Source organism: Dendrobates tinctorius, unplaced genomic scaffold, assembly GCF_039654945.1.
Source record: "Dendrobates tinctorius isolate UK_male_01 unplaced genomic scaffold, ASM3965494v1 ptg000162l, whole genome shotgun sequence".
Taxonomy (NCBI): Eukaryota; Metazoa; Chordata; class Amphibia; order Anura; family Dendrobatidae; genus Dendrobates; species Dendrobates tinctorius.
The window spans coordinates 21,793,063-21,810,398 of record NW_027361829.1 but is presented as its reverse complement, the minus strand read 5'-3'; the positions used below and the strand labels follow the sequence as shown (position 1 = coordinate 21,810,398).

At 47.4% G+C, this 17,336-nt stretch overlaps 1 protein-coding gene across 1 annotated transcript in view; it reads left to right on the top strand.

Annotated features, from left to right (window-relative positions):
- The window catches only part of ITGA9 (integrin subunit alpha 9), a 711,654-nt gene that overhangs the window by 413,819 nt on the left and 280,499 nt on the right, over nucleotides 1–17,336 (top strand). Inside the window, exon 18 of the mRNA XM_073549890.1 lies at nucleotides 17,047–17,197. Within this exon, the coding sequence (XP_073405991.1) occupies nucleotides 17,047–17,197 (151 nt within the window). The remainder of the gene's footprint in view (nucleotides 1–17,046; nucleotides 17,198–17,336) is intronic.

The window sequence follows — 17,336 nt, the reverse complement described above, 5'->3', positions numbered from 1 at the left end:
TCCATCCCTGGTCAAATATGCCCAGGACACAGGAACAAATTATTACGACAAATGTCAAAAAGGGGTAAAGGCATAAGAATTAAAGTTTGAAAATTGCTAAACTTTGAAAACTTTCTCCAAATTTCCGATATTTTCACAAACGCAAGTCATGTCGAACAAATTGTACCTCTCTCATGAAGTACAATATGTCATGAAAAAATAAACCCAGAATCAGTGGGATCTGTTGAAGAATTCCAGAGTTATTACCACATAAAGTAACAATGGTCAGAATTGTAAAATTTGGCCTGGTCATGAAGGTGAAAACAGGCTTGGGGGGTGAAGGGGTGAAACTCTGATCTGCATGTCAATCTCCACTTTGAGATTAGTTTGAAGCTCGGCGTTGAGATTTTGTAATATCCTATCCACACCACTTCTTCTTTATTAAGCTGTGGCTGTTCTTCCCGCGAAACTTGATGAAAAGTTTAGGTCCTGCGGTTTTGTTTTTTAGCTACCCGTGAGCAGGTTTTATTTCCTCATGCTGTCGTCATACCTTATCAACTTAGCTAGACAACCATTTCCAATTATATTCCTGAATTTACTGTGTGGTTAATGTGCCAGAATTGGGAAAACTCCGGAGGTCTAGTGGGGGCATCTATAACACTGCCGTGTGCGCTAAAACAGCCGCTGATAACTGGAAGCTATGTGTAAATGTGAGCTTTCTTCTATTAGCAATGTGTTCTGGCTCTTCTATGTGATCGCCTGGTGCACAGTGCCAATTGCTCGCTACTAGCCTACAAATAAGTGTTTATGTACCTGCTCTTATAATCGCTGGGAGTGCAGTGAAATACATTTTCATAAAGGGCTTTTTCATTCAGCAGAGAGCAGTTTATGGCTTAGCAGCTAGTAGGGCAGATTTATCGCAGATGCTGGTGTTGGCGGCTCTGCTGTGGATTCTGTGCATGAGACGTACGGCTGTGCGCATCCGTCCAGAGATGGAGATGGGATATCAGCACGTTCTCCAGCATAGGACATACTCATTTCTCCTAAAGATGAGTGATTGCTTCCATGTGTAGAGTTTAGGACTTCTCCATCAGTGAGAAGAACAATCCATGTTCTATTCTGCCACCATTATCATGATAAGGCAGGCATATTTAGTCGTATTAAGGTTTTATTATACTTATTAAAGAAATACCACCTCCACTTATCTTTTTATCTATCATATACAGGGATTTTACAGGTTATTTCCCATACTTTGTCCTGTGAGGATCTGGACTGTGTTACAAGCACACTGTTCTCATAAATGTCAGCAGTGTTAGAGATACTAACTCACAATCCTTCCGTCATGGTTGTCTTCATGTTGTTCCAGAACCCGCAGGGGGGGGGGGCACCTGGCGGCTCAATGGTATTCACAGTGCCGGAGATAATGCTTATCGTCTACTGCAATGCCAATGTTATTTCTCACCCCCAAAAAAAGAAAAAAAAACATCACATGATTAGGATAAAGCAGTAAAAGGTTGTGTAAATCATTAGCCATTGAGTAAAAATGAAATATCATTGCAGATTTCTACATATTTAGTCCCAATGACAAAATATGTGTAGAGATATTGTATTGATGTATTGTCTGATATTAAAGGGATATTCCATTTACCATTCTCATTTACAGCAACTCCACTAGATATGTCATAAATGTATAGTAGATGCCGATTCCATCAAAAGGATCTGCATCTATTTTAAGTAAAGTTCCCTACTGTCTTGGTACGGGAATTCCTGCCACCTCTCCACTAAAAGCAGCAAGTGGTGGCCCCCCAGCATCGGCTATTCATTTATGGCATATCCCATGTATAGATCTTATCATGGGAATATTCCTTAAGGTAATCTAGTGCCTTGGGAGAGTCTGGCTCTTCTAAAAGGAAATTTGTCACCAGATTTTTGACACCTAATCTTAGATCGGCATAATGTGGAGACAGAGACCCTAATTTCAGCGATGTGTCATTTACTTGGCTGCTTGCTGAAGTTTTAATAAAATCACAGTTTTATCTGCAGAAGATTATTAATAGAGGACTAATATATCTGCTACCATGTAGTCTTTCAAACTTCCCATCACCACCTTTCTGTTTATGCACTGTGTACATAGAAATCTGTCAATCAGTGTGGTGAGTAGAGTTGAGCGACTTTTGGTTTTTTAGGGTCGCGTTTCGTTTCGTGAAACCCGACTTTTCCAAAAGTCGGGTCGAGCAAGATCGTCCGATTATAGGGAAAAGTCGGGGTCGTCCCGAAACACGAAACCCAATGTAAGTCAATGGCGAATAAAAGTCGGCAGTGAGAGGAGGACAGGAAACACACCTACAGTGCCCATTTGAATGCCAAAAGCATCAATTCTTCTTTCTTAAGCTTGTCAACCTTAATTAACTTCATAATACAAGTTACGCACTGAAAAATGGGGGTTATTTGGCTAAATTTGTGGGGGGGGAGGGCTGGCTGCAGGTTTTCATGTGCCCTGGGCGAAAGAGCGCCCCTTTAACACATACCACAACTCATCATGCTCCGATACGGCAGAGAAATAGTGGTATAGTACAATGAAAAATACCTCACTTTTTACATCTCATGACGAGGCCCATCTATTTCTCCATACAAAATCATTGGTCCCATATAATGTTTGAAACAGTATATGATGAGCTCCACATAATGCTACAGTATATGTTGGTCCCCATGGATGAAGCTCCACTGTCTTATGGGCCCAAATAATGCTCCAAACATAATGGGCCCCATTTCTAATGCTCTAGTGTATAATGGGCCCTGTAAATGCTGCTCCAGTGTCTGATGTCCACCTTTGGAATGTTCCAGTGTATGGTGGGCCCCATCTATCATTCTCCAGAGTATAGTGCTCCCCAAAAATTGCTGTCCCAACATTGAAAACAATCAAATAAGTCTCCTCGCTAGGGAATCCCTGTACTTGTCTGGACAGGTGCTGTAGCTTGCTTAACAGCTCGCCAGCCGTTCTCACGCCCAGTATGGATTGCACGTGATTGCACAAAGGTTAGAAAGGGTACCGTATCCCTGGATAACATGTATGGATAGCGTACACATTCAAAATATATGTCTATGCAGCATGAGGCAGGCTCAGACGGTGTTAGGCCCAGTATGGATTGCACGTCATTGCACAAAGGTTAGAAAGGGTACCGTATCCCCGGATAACATGTATGGATAGCGTACACATTCAAAATATATGTCTATACAGCATGAGGCAGGCTCAGACGGTGTTAGGCCCAGTATGGATTGCACGTCATTGCACAAAGGTTAGAAAGGGTACCGTATCCCCGGATAACATGTATGGATAGCGTACACATTCAAAATATATGTCTATACAGCATGAGGCAGGCCTCAGACGGTGTTAGGCCCAGTATGGATTGCACGTCATTGCACAAAGGTTAGAAGGGGTACCGTATCCCCGGATAACATGTATGGATAGCGTACACATTCAAAATATATGTCTATACAGCATGAGGCAGGCTCAGACGGTGTTAGGCCCAGTATGGATTGCACGTCATTGCACAAAGGTTAGAAAGGGTACCGTATCCCCGGATAACATGTATGGATAGCGTACACATTCAAAATATATGTCTATACAGCATGAGGCAGGCCTCAGACGGTGTTAGGCCCAGTATGGATTGCACGTCATTGCACAAAGGTTAGAAGGGGTACCGTATCCCCGGATAACATGTATGGATAGCGTACACATTCAAAATATATGTCTATACAGCATGAGGCAGGCTCAGACGGTGTTAGGCCCAGTATGGATTGCACGTCATTGCACAAAGGTTAGAAAGGGTACCGTATCCCCGGATAACATGTATGGATAGCGTACACATTCAAAATATATGTCTATACAGCATGAGGCAGGCTCAGACGGTGTTAGGCCCAGTATGGATTGCACGTCATTGCACAAAGGTTAGAAAGGGTACCGTATCCCCGGATAACATGTATGGATAGCGTACACATTCAAAATATATGTCTATACAGCATGAGGCAGGCTCAGACGGTGTTAGGCCCAGTATGGATTGCACGTCATTGCACAAAGGTTAGAAAGGGTACCATATCCCCGGATAACATGTATGGATAGCGTACACATTCAAAATATATGTCTATACAGCATGAGGCAGGCTCAGACGGTGTTAGGCCCAGTATGGATTGCACGTCATTGCACAAAGGTTAGAAAGGGTACCGTATCCCCGGATAACATGTATGGATAGCGTACACATTCAAAATATATGTCTATACAGCATGAGGCAGGCTCAGACGGTGTTAGGCCCAGTATGGATTGCACGTCATTGCACAAAGGTTAGAAGGGGTACCGTATCCCCGGATAACATGTATGGATAGCGTACACATTCAAAATATATGTCTATACAGCATGAGGCATGCTCAGACGGTGTTAGGCCCAGTATGGATTGCACGTCATTGCACAAAGGTTAGAAAGGGTACCGTATCCCTGGATAACATGTATGGATAGCGTACACTTGCAAAATATATGTCTATACAGCATGAGGCAGGCTCAGACGGTGTTAGGCCCAGTATGGATTGCACGTCATTGCACAAAGGTTAGAAGGGGTACCGTATCCCCGGATAACATGTATGGATAGCGTACACATTCAAAATATATGTCTATACAGCATGAGGCAGGCTCAGACGGTGTTAGGCCCAGTATGGATTGCACGTCATTGCACAAAGGTTAGAAAGGGTACCGTATCCCTGGATAACATGTATGGATAGCGTACACATTCAAAATATATGTCTCAGGAGGCAGGCTCAGACGGTGTCAGGCACAGTATGGATTTGACGGCCCAGATTACACAGCGGAGGAGCAGGGAGAGGTAAAGATTGCAAATGCTGGGGCCCTGGCCAAGCAAGGGGGGCCCACTCGTGGGCGTCGGTACTGGCACTGGGCCCCTCATAGTACAGCGGTGTGTCTGACGGCGGGTGTGCACCACCACCGTCAGAGACACTTGATTGCACTATGAGGGACCCTGTGCCAGTGCCCGCGCCCAAGAGTCGGCCTACCCACCTGTCCAGGGCAACGGCACTCGCACGGTGTCGTGCGGTAGGTGGTGACCCCGGCCATGGGGGGGGAGGCAGCACAGTTATGGAGTTTTAGAAAGTGGCATATGTTGATGTTGGACATTCAGCTGATGCAAATGGCGAAATAGGTGAAGTACCAGGAAGAGGTGGACCAAAGCAAGCCATTTTTCTGTCACCCTATGTGTCATCAGGGGAAGGTGGGACAAAATCCTTGGAAACCCATGCGTGGTTCATTTTAATGAAGGTTAGATCATCCACATTTTGGGTTGACAGACGGGTCCTTTTTTCTGTCAGGATTGATCCAGCTGCACTGAAGACTCTTTCCGATAGCACACTTGCAGCTGGGCAAGCGAGCTCCTGTAAGGCATATTGGGCCAATTCAGGCCAGATGTCCAGTTTAGCGGCCCAATAGTCAAAGGGGAATGACCTGTGTGGGAGAACATCGATATGGGAGGAAAAGTAGTTTGTAACCATAGTTGACAACTGCTGTCTCCTGTCACTTTCCATCGATGCAGTATTACCAGTTGTGTGAGCGGTATTTGAAAAATCAGTCCACAACATTGTCATGAAACCCCTGTCTCCAACGCCACTTCTGCTGTGTGTACCACGAACACCTCTGCCAAGCTGCCCCCGGCCCGTACGGCTCTTGTGAGAACCATCACCGCTGCTGTGTGCTGGGAATGCCTCAAGCAACCGATTTACCAGAGTTGCTTGTTTATTAGCCAATATTAGGTCAAGGTTCTCCTGTGGCATGATGTTTTGTAATTTGCCTTTATAGCGTGGATCCAGGATGCTGGCCAACCAGTAGTCGTCATCGTTCATCATTTTGGCAATGTGGGGGTCCCTTTTTAGGATCCGCAAGGCATAATCTGACATGTGGGCCAATGTTCCCGGTGTCAATGATGCACTGCGAGTGCTGGGTGGAGGAGCACTTTCTGGCAAATCCACATCCCTCCAGTCACGCACAAACCCTGTACCAGACCTTGCCACGCCAACATTTTCACTTGCCCCACGAGATGCATCCTTCTCCCCTAAGTAATCATCCCCATCATCCTCCTCCTCCTCTTCTTCCTCCACCTCGTCCAGGAGAGGTCCCTGAGCAGACAATGGCTGAATGTCATCAAGGATTCCCTCCTCCTCTTCCTCCTCATCAACATTGGCTGCAGACGCCTGCTCCTTAAGGTGCGTCAAAGTTTGCATGAGCAGACGCATAAGTGGGATGCTCATGCTTAGGATGGCGTCGTCTGCGCTTACCAGCCGTGTGCATTCCTCAAAACACTGAAGGACTTTACAAAGGTCTTTCAGCTTCGACCACTGCACGCCTGTCAACTCCATGTCTGCTCTCAAAGTGCCTGGCCGTGTATCCTCCCACAAATGCATTATGGCCTGCCTCTGCTCGCACAGCCGCTCCACCATGTGCAGGGTGGAGTTCCACCTTGTTGCAATGTCGATAATGAGGCGGTGGTTGGGAAGGTGGAGCAATCGCTGCAGCTTCTGCATACGAACGGAGTGTACAGGCGACCGGCGGATGTGCGCGCACAGTCTTCGCACCTTCTGGAGCAGGGCTGTTAACTCCGGATAATTTTTGAGGAAGCACTGCACCACCAGGTTCAAGGTGTGAGCCAAGCAAGGTATGTGGCTGAGTTTTGAAAGGGCTATGGCTGCCACAAAATTACGGCCGTTATCACTAACTACCTTGCCTGCCTCAAGATGTACACTGCCCAGCCATGACTCAGTTTGTCGCTTCAAGTACTCGGCCAGCACCTCGGCGGTGTGTCTGTCGCCCAAACACATCATCTGCAACACAGCCTGCTGACGCTTTCCACTAGCTGCTCGATAGGGGGACACATCGTGTGCAACAGTGGCAGCTGCAGATGGAGTGCTCGTACGACTGCGCTCTGTGGACGAGCTTTCGCTTCTGGAGGAGGAGGAGGAGGAGGAGGGTCGAACGCCTACAGCCAACTGTTTCCTATACCGTGGGCTAGGCAGCACTGTCCCACCACCGATGTCCCCTGTGGACCCTGCATCCACCACATTAACCCAGTGCGCAGTGATGGACACGTAACGGCCCTGGCCATGCCGACTGGACCATGCATCAGTTGTGAGGTGCACCTTTCCGCTCACTGACTGCTTGAGTGCATGGACAATGCGGTCTTTCACATGATGGTGGAGGGCTGGGATGGCTTTGCGAGAGAAGAAGTGGCGACTGGGTAGGTCATAGCGTGGTACTGCATAGGCCATGAGTTCGTGGAAAGCTGTGCTTTCCACCAACCGAAAGGGCATCATCTCAAACGAGATTAGTTTGGCAATGTGGGCGTTCAAACCCAGTGTACGCGGATGAGAGACTGAGTACTTTCTTGACCTACTCATAGTGTCTGGGAGGGTGAGCTGGACTTGAGAGCTGCATATGGTGGAAGTAGCGGTGGACAGGGCGGACTGAGAGAGGGTTGATGATGGTGATGGAGTTGGTGTTCTTTCTGATGGCCTAGAATCAGTCTTTCGTTGATATACCAGTGGGATTCCCTGACTGCTGTGGCCTTGCAACGACACCTCAACATTTGCTGCTGTGCTAACCGGTGGGCTTACAGTGGGGGAAACAATGTAGCGTTGCTGACTACCTTCGTTGTGATCAGTTGCACATGTGGCACTTGAGGTTTGGTGTTGTGTCCACGCTTGCAAGTGCATGCTGGTTAAATGTCTAAGCATGCAACTGGTATTCAAATTTTTCAGATTTTTCCCTCGGCTAAAGGTCTTTGCGCACTTCTTACAGATAACCTTGGCCTGATCATGAGGATTTTGTTCAAAAAAGTGCCACACTGCACTCTTCCTACTTTGGCAGACATTTTGCGGCCTAGCACGCTGTGATCTTTTGACCCTCTGGACAAGCTGTCCAGCAACTCTTTTGATGTTTGGAACCTGTCTTTGGAGTTCTCCGGGCCTGCCAGATAACAGCTGTTGCGATGTCGATGTCTGCTGTGGATGCTCCTCATCTGAGCTATTGGAAGCAGCACCCTCTTCCCCCAATGGATGCCAATCTGGGTCAACAACTGGGTCATCCATCACCTCCTCTTCTATGTCATGTGCACCTTCCTCTGTGTCACCGTGTATGGTGGTATAGTGTGCGGGAAGGGGCACCTGAGTCTCATCAGGGTCAGAATCTGGCTCTGTACACTGCGAGGACAATGTAGTGCTCTGAGTGAATGTACCAGCAGAATCATCCATCAGCGGCTGTGCATCAGTGCACTCCATGTCAGATTCATCTTGGCCTGGGTAATTCACCATTTCACTTGATAATCCAGGCATGGTATGTGAAAACAGCTCCATGGAGTAATCAGTAGTATGGCCTGCGTCATCCTTCAATCTTGGTTGGGGTGAAGGACACAAGGAAAGGATTGGTTCATGAATATGAGCCTCCAATGACGACTCAGTGCTTTTACTTTTTACAACTGAAGAAGAGGAGGCGATAGAGCTGGAGGCTGAGTCAGCAATGTAAGACAAAACTTTTTCCTGATGCTCTGCCTTTAAAAGCGGTTTGCCAACTCCTAGAAAACTAAGCGTTCGAGGCCTTATGTAGCCAGACGATGACGCAGGGTCAGCACCTCCTGCATTCGGTCCTATTTTGCTCTTGCCACTACCATCAGATCCACCACCAACACTATCATTACCAGCTGCCAACCCCCGCCCAATTCCACGGCCTCTTCCACCAGCCTTCCTCATTTTTGGTAGAAATGTAGACAAAATCCAACAAACTATATAGTAATGTAAAACAAGGTACAAGGTGTCTATAGCACAGGGGAGTTTTAGAATTTCTGCACACACTAGTGGACAGTGGACACTTGTGGATTGTGTGAGGCCCACTGATATCTGAGCGCTATGTGACACGCTCGATGGCACAGCTGCCTGTGACCAAAGTGACGAGAGGATAATGGAGATTTTGAATCTCTGCGTACACTTTTGGACACTGGACACTTGTGGATTGTGTGAGGCCCACTGATATCTGAGCGCTATGTGACACGCTCGATGGCACAGCTGCCTGTGACCAAAGTGACGAGAGGATAATGGAGATTTTGAATCTCTGCGTAAACTTTTGGACACTGGACACTTGTGGATGGTGTGAGGCCCACTGATATCTGAGCGCTATGTGACACGCTCGATGGCACAGCTGCCTGTGACCAAAGTGACGAGAGGTCAATGGAGATTTTGAATCTCTGCGTACACTTTTGGACACTGGACACTTGTGGATGGTGTGAGGCCCACTGATATCTGAGCGCTATGTGACACGCTCGATGGCACAGCTGCCTGTGACCAAAGTGACGAGAGGATAATGGAGATTTTGAATCTCTGCGTACACATTTGGACACTGGACACTTGTGGATTGTGTGAGGCCCACTGATATCTGAGCGCTATGTGACACGCTCGATGGCACAGCTGCCTGTGACCAAAGTGACGAGAGGATAATGGAGATTTTGAATCTCTGCGTAAACTTTTGGACACTGGACACTTGTGGATGGTGTGAGGCCCACTGATATCTGAGCGCTATGTGACACGCTCGATGGCACAGCTGCCTGTGACCAAAGTGACGAGAGGATAATGGAGATTTTGAATCTCTGCGTACACTTTTGGACACTGGACACTTGTGGATGGTGTGAGGCCCACTGATATCTGAGCGCTATGTGACACGCTCGATGGCACAGCTGCCTGTGACCAAAGTGACGAGAGGATAATGGAGATTTTGAATCTCTGCGTACACTTTTGGACACTGGACACTTGTGGATGGTGTGAGGCCCACTGATATCTGAGCGCTATGTGACACGCTCGATGGCACAGCTGCCTGTGACCAAAGTGACGAGAGGATAATGGAGATTTTGAATCTCTGCGTACACTTTTGGACACTGGACACTTTTGGATGGTGTGAGGCCCACTGATATCTGAGCGCTATGTGACACGCTCGATGGCACAGCTGCCTGTGACCAAAGTGACGAGAGGATAATGGAGATTTTGAATCTCTGCGTAAACTTTTGGACACTGGACACTTGTGGATGGTGTGAGGCCCACTGATATCTGAGCGCTATGTGACACGCTCGATGGCACAGCTGCCTGTGACCAAAGTGACGAGAGGATAATGGAGATTTTGAATCTCTGCGTACACTTTTGGACACTGGACACTTGTGGATGGTGTGAGGCCCACTGATATCTGAGCGCTATGTGACACGCTCGATGGCACAGCTGCCTGTGACCAAAGTGACGAGAGGATAATGGAGATTTTGAATCTCTGCGTACACTTTTGGACACTGGACACTTGTGGATGGTGTGAGGCCCACTGATATCTGAGCGCTATGTGACACGCTCGATGGCACAGCTGCCTGTGACCAAAGTGACGAGAGGATAATGGAGATTTTGAATCTCTGCGTACACTTTTGGACACTGGACACTTGTGGATGGTGTGAGGCCCACTGATATCTGAGCGCTATGTGACACGCTCGATGGCACAGCTGCCTGTGACCAAAGTGACGAGAGGATAATGGAGATTTTGAATCTCTGCGTACACTTTTGGACACTGGACACTTGTGGATGGTGTGAGGCCCACTGATATCTGAGCGCTATGTGACACGCTCGATGGCACAGCTGCCTGTGACCAAAGTGACGAGAGGATAATGGAGATTTTGAATCTCTGCGTACACTTTTGGACACTGGACACTTGTGGATGGTGTGAGGCCCACTGATATCTGAGCGCTATGTGACACGCTCGATGGCACAGCTGCCTGTGACCAAAGTGACCAGAGGATAATGGAGATTTTGAATCTCTGCGTACACTTTTGGACACTGGACACTTGTGGATGGTGTGAGGCCCACTGATATCTGAGCGCTATGTGACACGCTCGATGGCACAGCTGCCTGTGACCAAAGTGACGAGAGGGTAATGGAGATTTTGAATCTCTGCGTACACTTTTGGACACTGGACACTTGTGGATTGTGTGAGGCCCACTGATATCTGAGCGCTATGTGACACGCTCGATGGCACAGCTGCCTGTGACCAAAGTGACGAGAGGATAATGGAGATTTTGAATCTCTGCGTAAACTTTTGGACACTGGACACTTGTGGATGGTGTGAGGCCCACTGATATCTGAGCGCTATGTGACACGCTCGATGGCACAGCTGCCTGTGACCAAAGTGACGAGAGGATAATGGAGATTTTGAATCTCTGCGTACACTTTTGGACACTGGACACTTGTGGATGGTGTGAGGCCCACTGATATCTGAGCGCTATGTGACACGCTCGATGGCACAGCTGCCTGTGACCAAAGTGACGAGAGGATAATGGAGATTTTGAATCTCTGCGTACACTTTTGGACACTGGACACTTGTGGATGGTGTGAGGCCCACTGATATCTGAGCGCTATGTGACACGCTCGATGGCACAGCTGCCTGTGACCAAAGTGACGAGAGGATAATGGAGATTTTGAATCTCTGTGTACACTTTTGGACACTGGACACTTGTGGATGGTGTGAGGCCCACTGATATCTGAGCGCTATGTGACACGCTCGATGGCACAGCTGCCTGTGACCAAAGTGACGAGAGGATAATGGAGATTTTGAATCTCTGCGTAAACTTTTGGACACTGGACACTTGTGGATGGTGTGAGGCCCACTGATATCTGAGCGCTATGTGACACGCTCGATGGCACAGCTGCCTGTGACCAAAGTGACGAGAGGATAATGGAGATTTTGAATCTCTGCATACACTTTTGGACACTGGACACTTGTGGATGGTGTGAGGCCCACTGATATCTGAGCGCTATGTGACACGCTCGATGGCACAGCTGCCTGTGACCAAAGTGACGAGAGGATAATGGAGATTTTGAATCTCTGCGTACACTTTTGGACACTGGACACTTGTGGATGGTGTGAGGCCCACTGATATCTGAGCGCTATGTGACACGCTCGATGGCACAGCTGCCTGTGACCAAAGTGACGAGAGGATAATGGAGATTTTGAATCTCTGCGTACACTTTTGGACACTGGACACTTGTGGATGGTGTGAGGCCCACTGATATCTGAGCGCTATGTGACACGCTCGATGGCACAGCTGCCTGTGACCAAAGTGACGAGAGGATAATGGAGATTTTGAATCTCTGCGTACACTTTTGGACACTGGACACTTGTGGATGGTGTGAGGCCCACTGATATCTGAGCGCTATGTGACACGCTCGATGGCACAGCTGCCTGTGACCAAAGTGACGAGAGGATAATGGAGATTTTGAATCTCTGCGTACACTTTTGGACACTGGACACTTGTGGATGGTGTGAGGCCCACTGATATCTGAGCGCTATGTGACACGCTCGATGGCACAGCTGCCTGTGACCAAAGTGACCAGAGGATAATGGAGATTTTGAATCTCTGCGTACACTTTTGGACACTGGACACTTGTGGATGGTGTGAGGCCCACTGATATCTGAGCGCTATGTGACACGCTCGATGGCACAGCTGCCTGTGACCAAAGTGACGAGAGGATAATGGAGATTTTGAATCTCTGCGTACACTTTTGGACACTGGACACTTGTGGATGATGTGAGGCCCACTGATATCTGAGCGCTATGTGACACGCTCGATGGCACAGCTGCCTGTGACCAAAGTGACGAGAGGATAATGGAGATTTTGAATCTCTGCGTACACTTTTGGACACTGGACACTTGTGGATGGTGTGAGGCCCACTGATATCTAAGCGCTATGTGACACGCTCGATGGCACAGCTGCCTGTGACCAAAGTGACGAGAGGATAATGGAGATTTTGAATCTCTGCGTACACTTTTGGACACTGGACACTTGTGGATGGTGTGAGGCCCACTGATATCTGAGCGCTATGTGACACGCTCGATGGCACAGCTGCCTGTGACCAAAGTGACCAGAGGATAATGGAGATTTTGAATCTCTGCGTACACTTTTGGACACTGGACACTTGTGGATGGTGTGAGGCCCACTGATATCTGAGCGCTATGTGACACGCTCGATGGCACAGCTGCCTGTGACCAAAGTGACGAGAGGATAATGGAGATTTTGAATCTCTGCGTACACTTTTGGACACTGGACACTTGTGGATGGTGTGAGGCCCACTGATATCTGAGCGCTATGTGACACGCTCGATGGCACAGCTGCCTGTGACCAAAGTGACGAGAGGATAATGGAGATTTTGAATCTCTGCGTACACTTTTGGACACTGGACACTTGTGGATGGTGTGAGGCCCACTGATATCTGAGCGCTATGTGACACGCTCGATGGCACAGCTGCCTGTGACCAAAGTGACGAGAGGATAATGGAGATTTTGAATCTCTGCGTACACTTTTGGACACTGGACACTTGTGGATGGTGTGAGGCCCACTGATATCTGAGCGCTATGTGACACGCTCGATGGCACAGCTGCCTGTGACCAAAGTGACGAGAGGATAATGGAGATTTTGAATCTCTGCGTACACTTTTGGACACTGGACACTTGTGGATGGTGTGAGGCCCACTGATATCTGAGCGCTATGTGACACGCTCGATGGCACAGCTGCCTGTGACCAAAGTGACGAGAGGATAATGGAGATTTTGAATCTCTGCGTACACTTTTGGACACTGGACACTTGTGGATGGTGTGAGGCCCACTGATATCTGAGCGCTATGTGACACGCTCGATGGCACAGCTGCCTGTGACCAAAGTGACGAGAGGATAATGGAGATTTTGAATCTCTGCGTACACTTTTGGACACTGGACACTTGTGGATGGTGTGAGGCCCACTGATATCTGAGCGCTATGTGACACGCTCGATGGCACAGCTGCCTGTGACCAAAGTGACGAGAGGATAATGGAGATTTTGAATCTCTGCGTACACTTTTGGACACTGGACACTTGTGGATGGTGTGAGGCCCACTGATATCTGAGCGCTATGTGACACGCTCGATGGCACAGCTGCCTGTGACCAAAGTGACGAGAGGATAATGGAGATTTTGAATCTCTGCTTACACTTTTGGACACTGGACACTTGTGGATGGTGTGAGGCCCACTGATATCTGAGCGCTATGTGACACGCTCGATGGCACAGCTGCCTGTGACCAAAGTGACGAGAGGATAAGGGAGATTGGATTGCTTTTAAAAAAGCAGTTTGCGGAGCAGTGGGTAAACAGCAATGCCAGCGTGTCAGGAAGCCTTAAAAGGCAGCCCAAAAACCAACACCACTGATACACCACAATATAGCCTCCCCTTGCACTGCACACACAGTGACTTGTGTGTTGTGCAGGCCAAATCGCTAGCAGCAGAAGCAGTTTTTTTGTCTTCTTCCCTGCCTAACGCTCTCCCTACAGAATCAGCAGCAACCTCTCCCTATACTAAGATCGGCAGAAGTAAGATGGCGGTCGGCGTGCACGCCCTTTTATACCCCCTGTGACGCCCACCAAAGCAAGCCAATCACTTGCATGCCCTTCTGAAAGATGGTGGTGACCCGTGCCTATGTCATCACGTTGCCCACAGTGTCCGTGGATCCTGATTGGCTGAAAAAGAGCACAAAACAAACTTTTGAAACGCGACTTTGGCGCGTAAGTCGCCGACCTCGTGGCCGACCTCATCCTAGGGTCGGGTTTCGTTTCATGAAACCCGACTTTGCCAAAAGTCGGCGACTTTTGAATTTTTTCGACCCGTTTCGCTCAACTCTAGTGGTGAGTAGAGTTATGCAGAGCATAGCAGCCAGAGAACTGGTTGATCTGCAGCAGAGGAAACATTGATTTTATCAACATTTCAACAAGCAGCCACTAAGTGACACATCGCTAGAATTAGAGTCTTTGCCCCTACATCTAGCTGCTCACAGATTGGGTAGCAGGTGTTTGAGTCCCTTTAAGTAGACCTGCTGCTTCTATCTCTTTGCTAGAAGGAAATATAGTGTTCTTTCTAGTAGAGAGCTAATGTGTTTGTCTGCAAAGTCTTTAGTTGTTAATTCTGTTTTGAATGCCTCTGCACCAAATTCATTGTAGGATAAGATGCACGTGAAGTCATAGGCCCCGAGTCATCAAAACTGGTGTTTTTAATGCCAGTCTCAGTGAAGGTTGTGCTGGAGTAAGGTGGCATCCTAGCTTTAAGCTATATACTGTGGTAGATGGGCTCACTCAGCAGCACACAGAGGTAGTCACGGGAACACTGTGTCTTTAAGGATGCACTTGGTTTATTGGATACAGCATGAACCAAGTTTTGAGCACAAAATAAACACGGCCCTCTGGGCAAAACAGCAAAACAAGATAAAATGGTAGCACTATGTGCAGTGCTTGCATTAGTGAGGGGTCAGCCCACTCAGTGTTAGCAATGTCCTCTAACAGGCACCACGAGCACAATCACTTTCCTGGAGTTTTCCTCTCTAGGTCCTTAACTGCCCAGACTGCCCCTGAAGTTCAGCTATTTAAGCCCAGACCATGTGACTCCCCACCCACTTGGCTGATCACATGACTCTGACATCACACAGGTTCTATCAGCTCACGGTGGTGCCGGTTCTGCAGGTGGAGATAAGGTGGACAACCTCCCACCCGCTCTGTGGTTTTCCACATAAAACCCAGCCCATTATGCAACTTATCTTAAGTCTCACAACACTTAATGTGCTGGAGAAAAAAAGCTATGGATTTTATGTCACTGACGCCATTAGGCGTAGTGAAACATGTCTCCCCTCCAGCACTTTACCAGTGACTTCGTCACAGTACCTAAGAATTATACAAATATTTCCCAGCTACTACATTATGTCTGTCTATTTGTGGATGATTATTTTTCGCATAATATATACTAAACATTTAAAATGTGTTTTTTTTTTTTCCTCTGGGATTTCCATATGATAGATCATCAGTGTGCATGATGTGTGGGAGTCCTCAGAAAGCACGGGCACTGACTAAAACCATTGGTTGTCCCTGTTACTGCACCTCCAGTGATAGATATTAGTGATGAGTGAACGTGCTCGGACAAGGTGTTATCCGACCGTGCTCGGGTGCTAACCGAGTGACTTCTGCGTGCTCGAAAAATATGTTCCCGTTCCCGCAGCTGCATGTCTCGTGGCTATTTCGTTTGTTAGCCAATCTCTGCATGTGTTGTGGCTGTCCAACATCCGCAAGACATGCAGCCATGAGGACTCAAACATATTTTTCGTGCACGTCGAAGTCACTCGGTTAGCACACGAGCGAGGTCAGGTTACGTCTTATCCGAGCACGTTCGCTCCTCACTAAATTAATTATCATCATGTACAGCATGTACATAACATTATTTCATTTACATTTTTCTAATATTAGTATGCAGGTTCTCTGAGATATAAACAGATATTGCTACTTGTAGGAGACTTTTAAGCCATAGATTGCTGAGGATTGAATGAGGATTTTCTGCACAAAGTCTGCATTACTGATAATATTACCAGTGGAAATTTAGATTTCATTCTTCACCAAAACTTTATTTCTTGGCTGTATGGCAACTAATGTAAGTAAAAATGTGAACTGTCACACTTTATGTGCTACTTAGTGAACCTGTACCATTGAGGTTTATAGCAGAAGGTGTGGACGGGGACCAAACAAGCATATTTTTTACTTTCATTTCTTTCGGAGCTGAACTCAAAAAGCAGATAAAGTTCTGTTATTTAAAATTGCGCATCATGGGATTGAGGTTGCATGACTTAGCTTTATAGCATGGGCGGCACGGTGGCTCAGTGGATAGCTGCAGTGCTGGGGTCCTGGGTTCAAATCCCACCAAGGACAACATCTGCAAGGAGTTTGTATGTTTGCGTGGGTTTCCTCTAGGCACTCCGGTTTCCTCCCACATTCCAAAGATAGAGAATTTAGATTGTGAGCCCTTCAGGGACAGCGATGCTAATGTGTGCAAAACTGTAAAGCGCTGCGGAATTTGTTAGCACTATATTAAAATAAAGATTATTATTATACCATATGGGATGCAGAAGTCATTAAAAAAATATGCATATATTACTTTTGTATTTGCAGCTATGACTCCAAAACAGAATACTTGGCATTAGGAGCCGTGAAGAACCTTTCACTTAACATCTCTATCTCAAACAAAGGGGATGACGCTTACGACACCAATGTCTTCTTCAACTTTTCAAGAGAATTGTACTTTATAAAAATGTGGCAAGAGGTAAGATGCCTGAGTATTCTACCGAGCTCTGAATGATGTGGAATACCTGCCAATACTACACATGTTTGATGAATAAGCTACTAACATCATGCTGGTGCACCGAACATGGGTCATTGAAGCCGCTTCCCCATTCCATAGG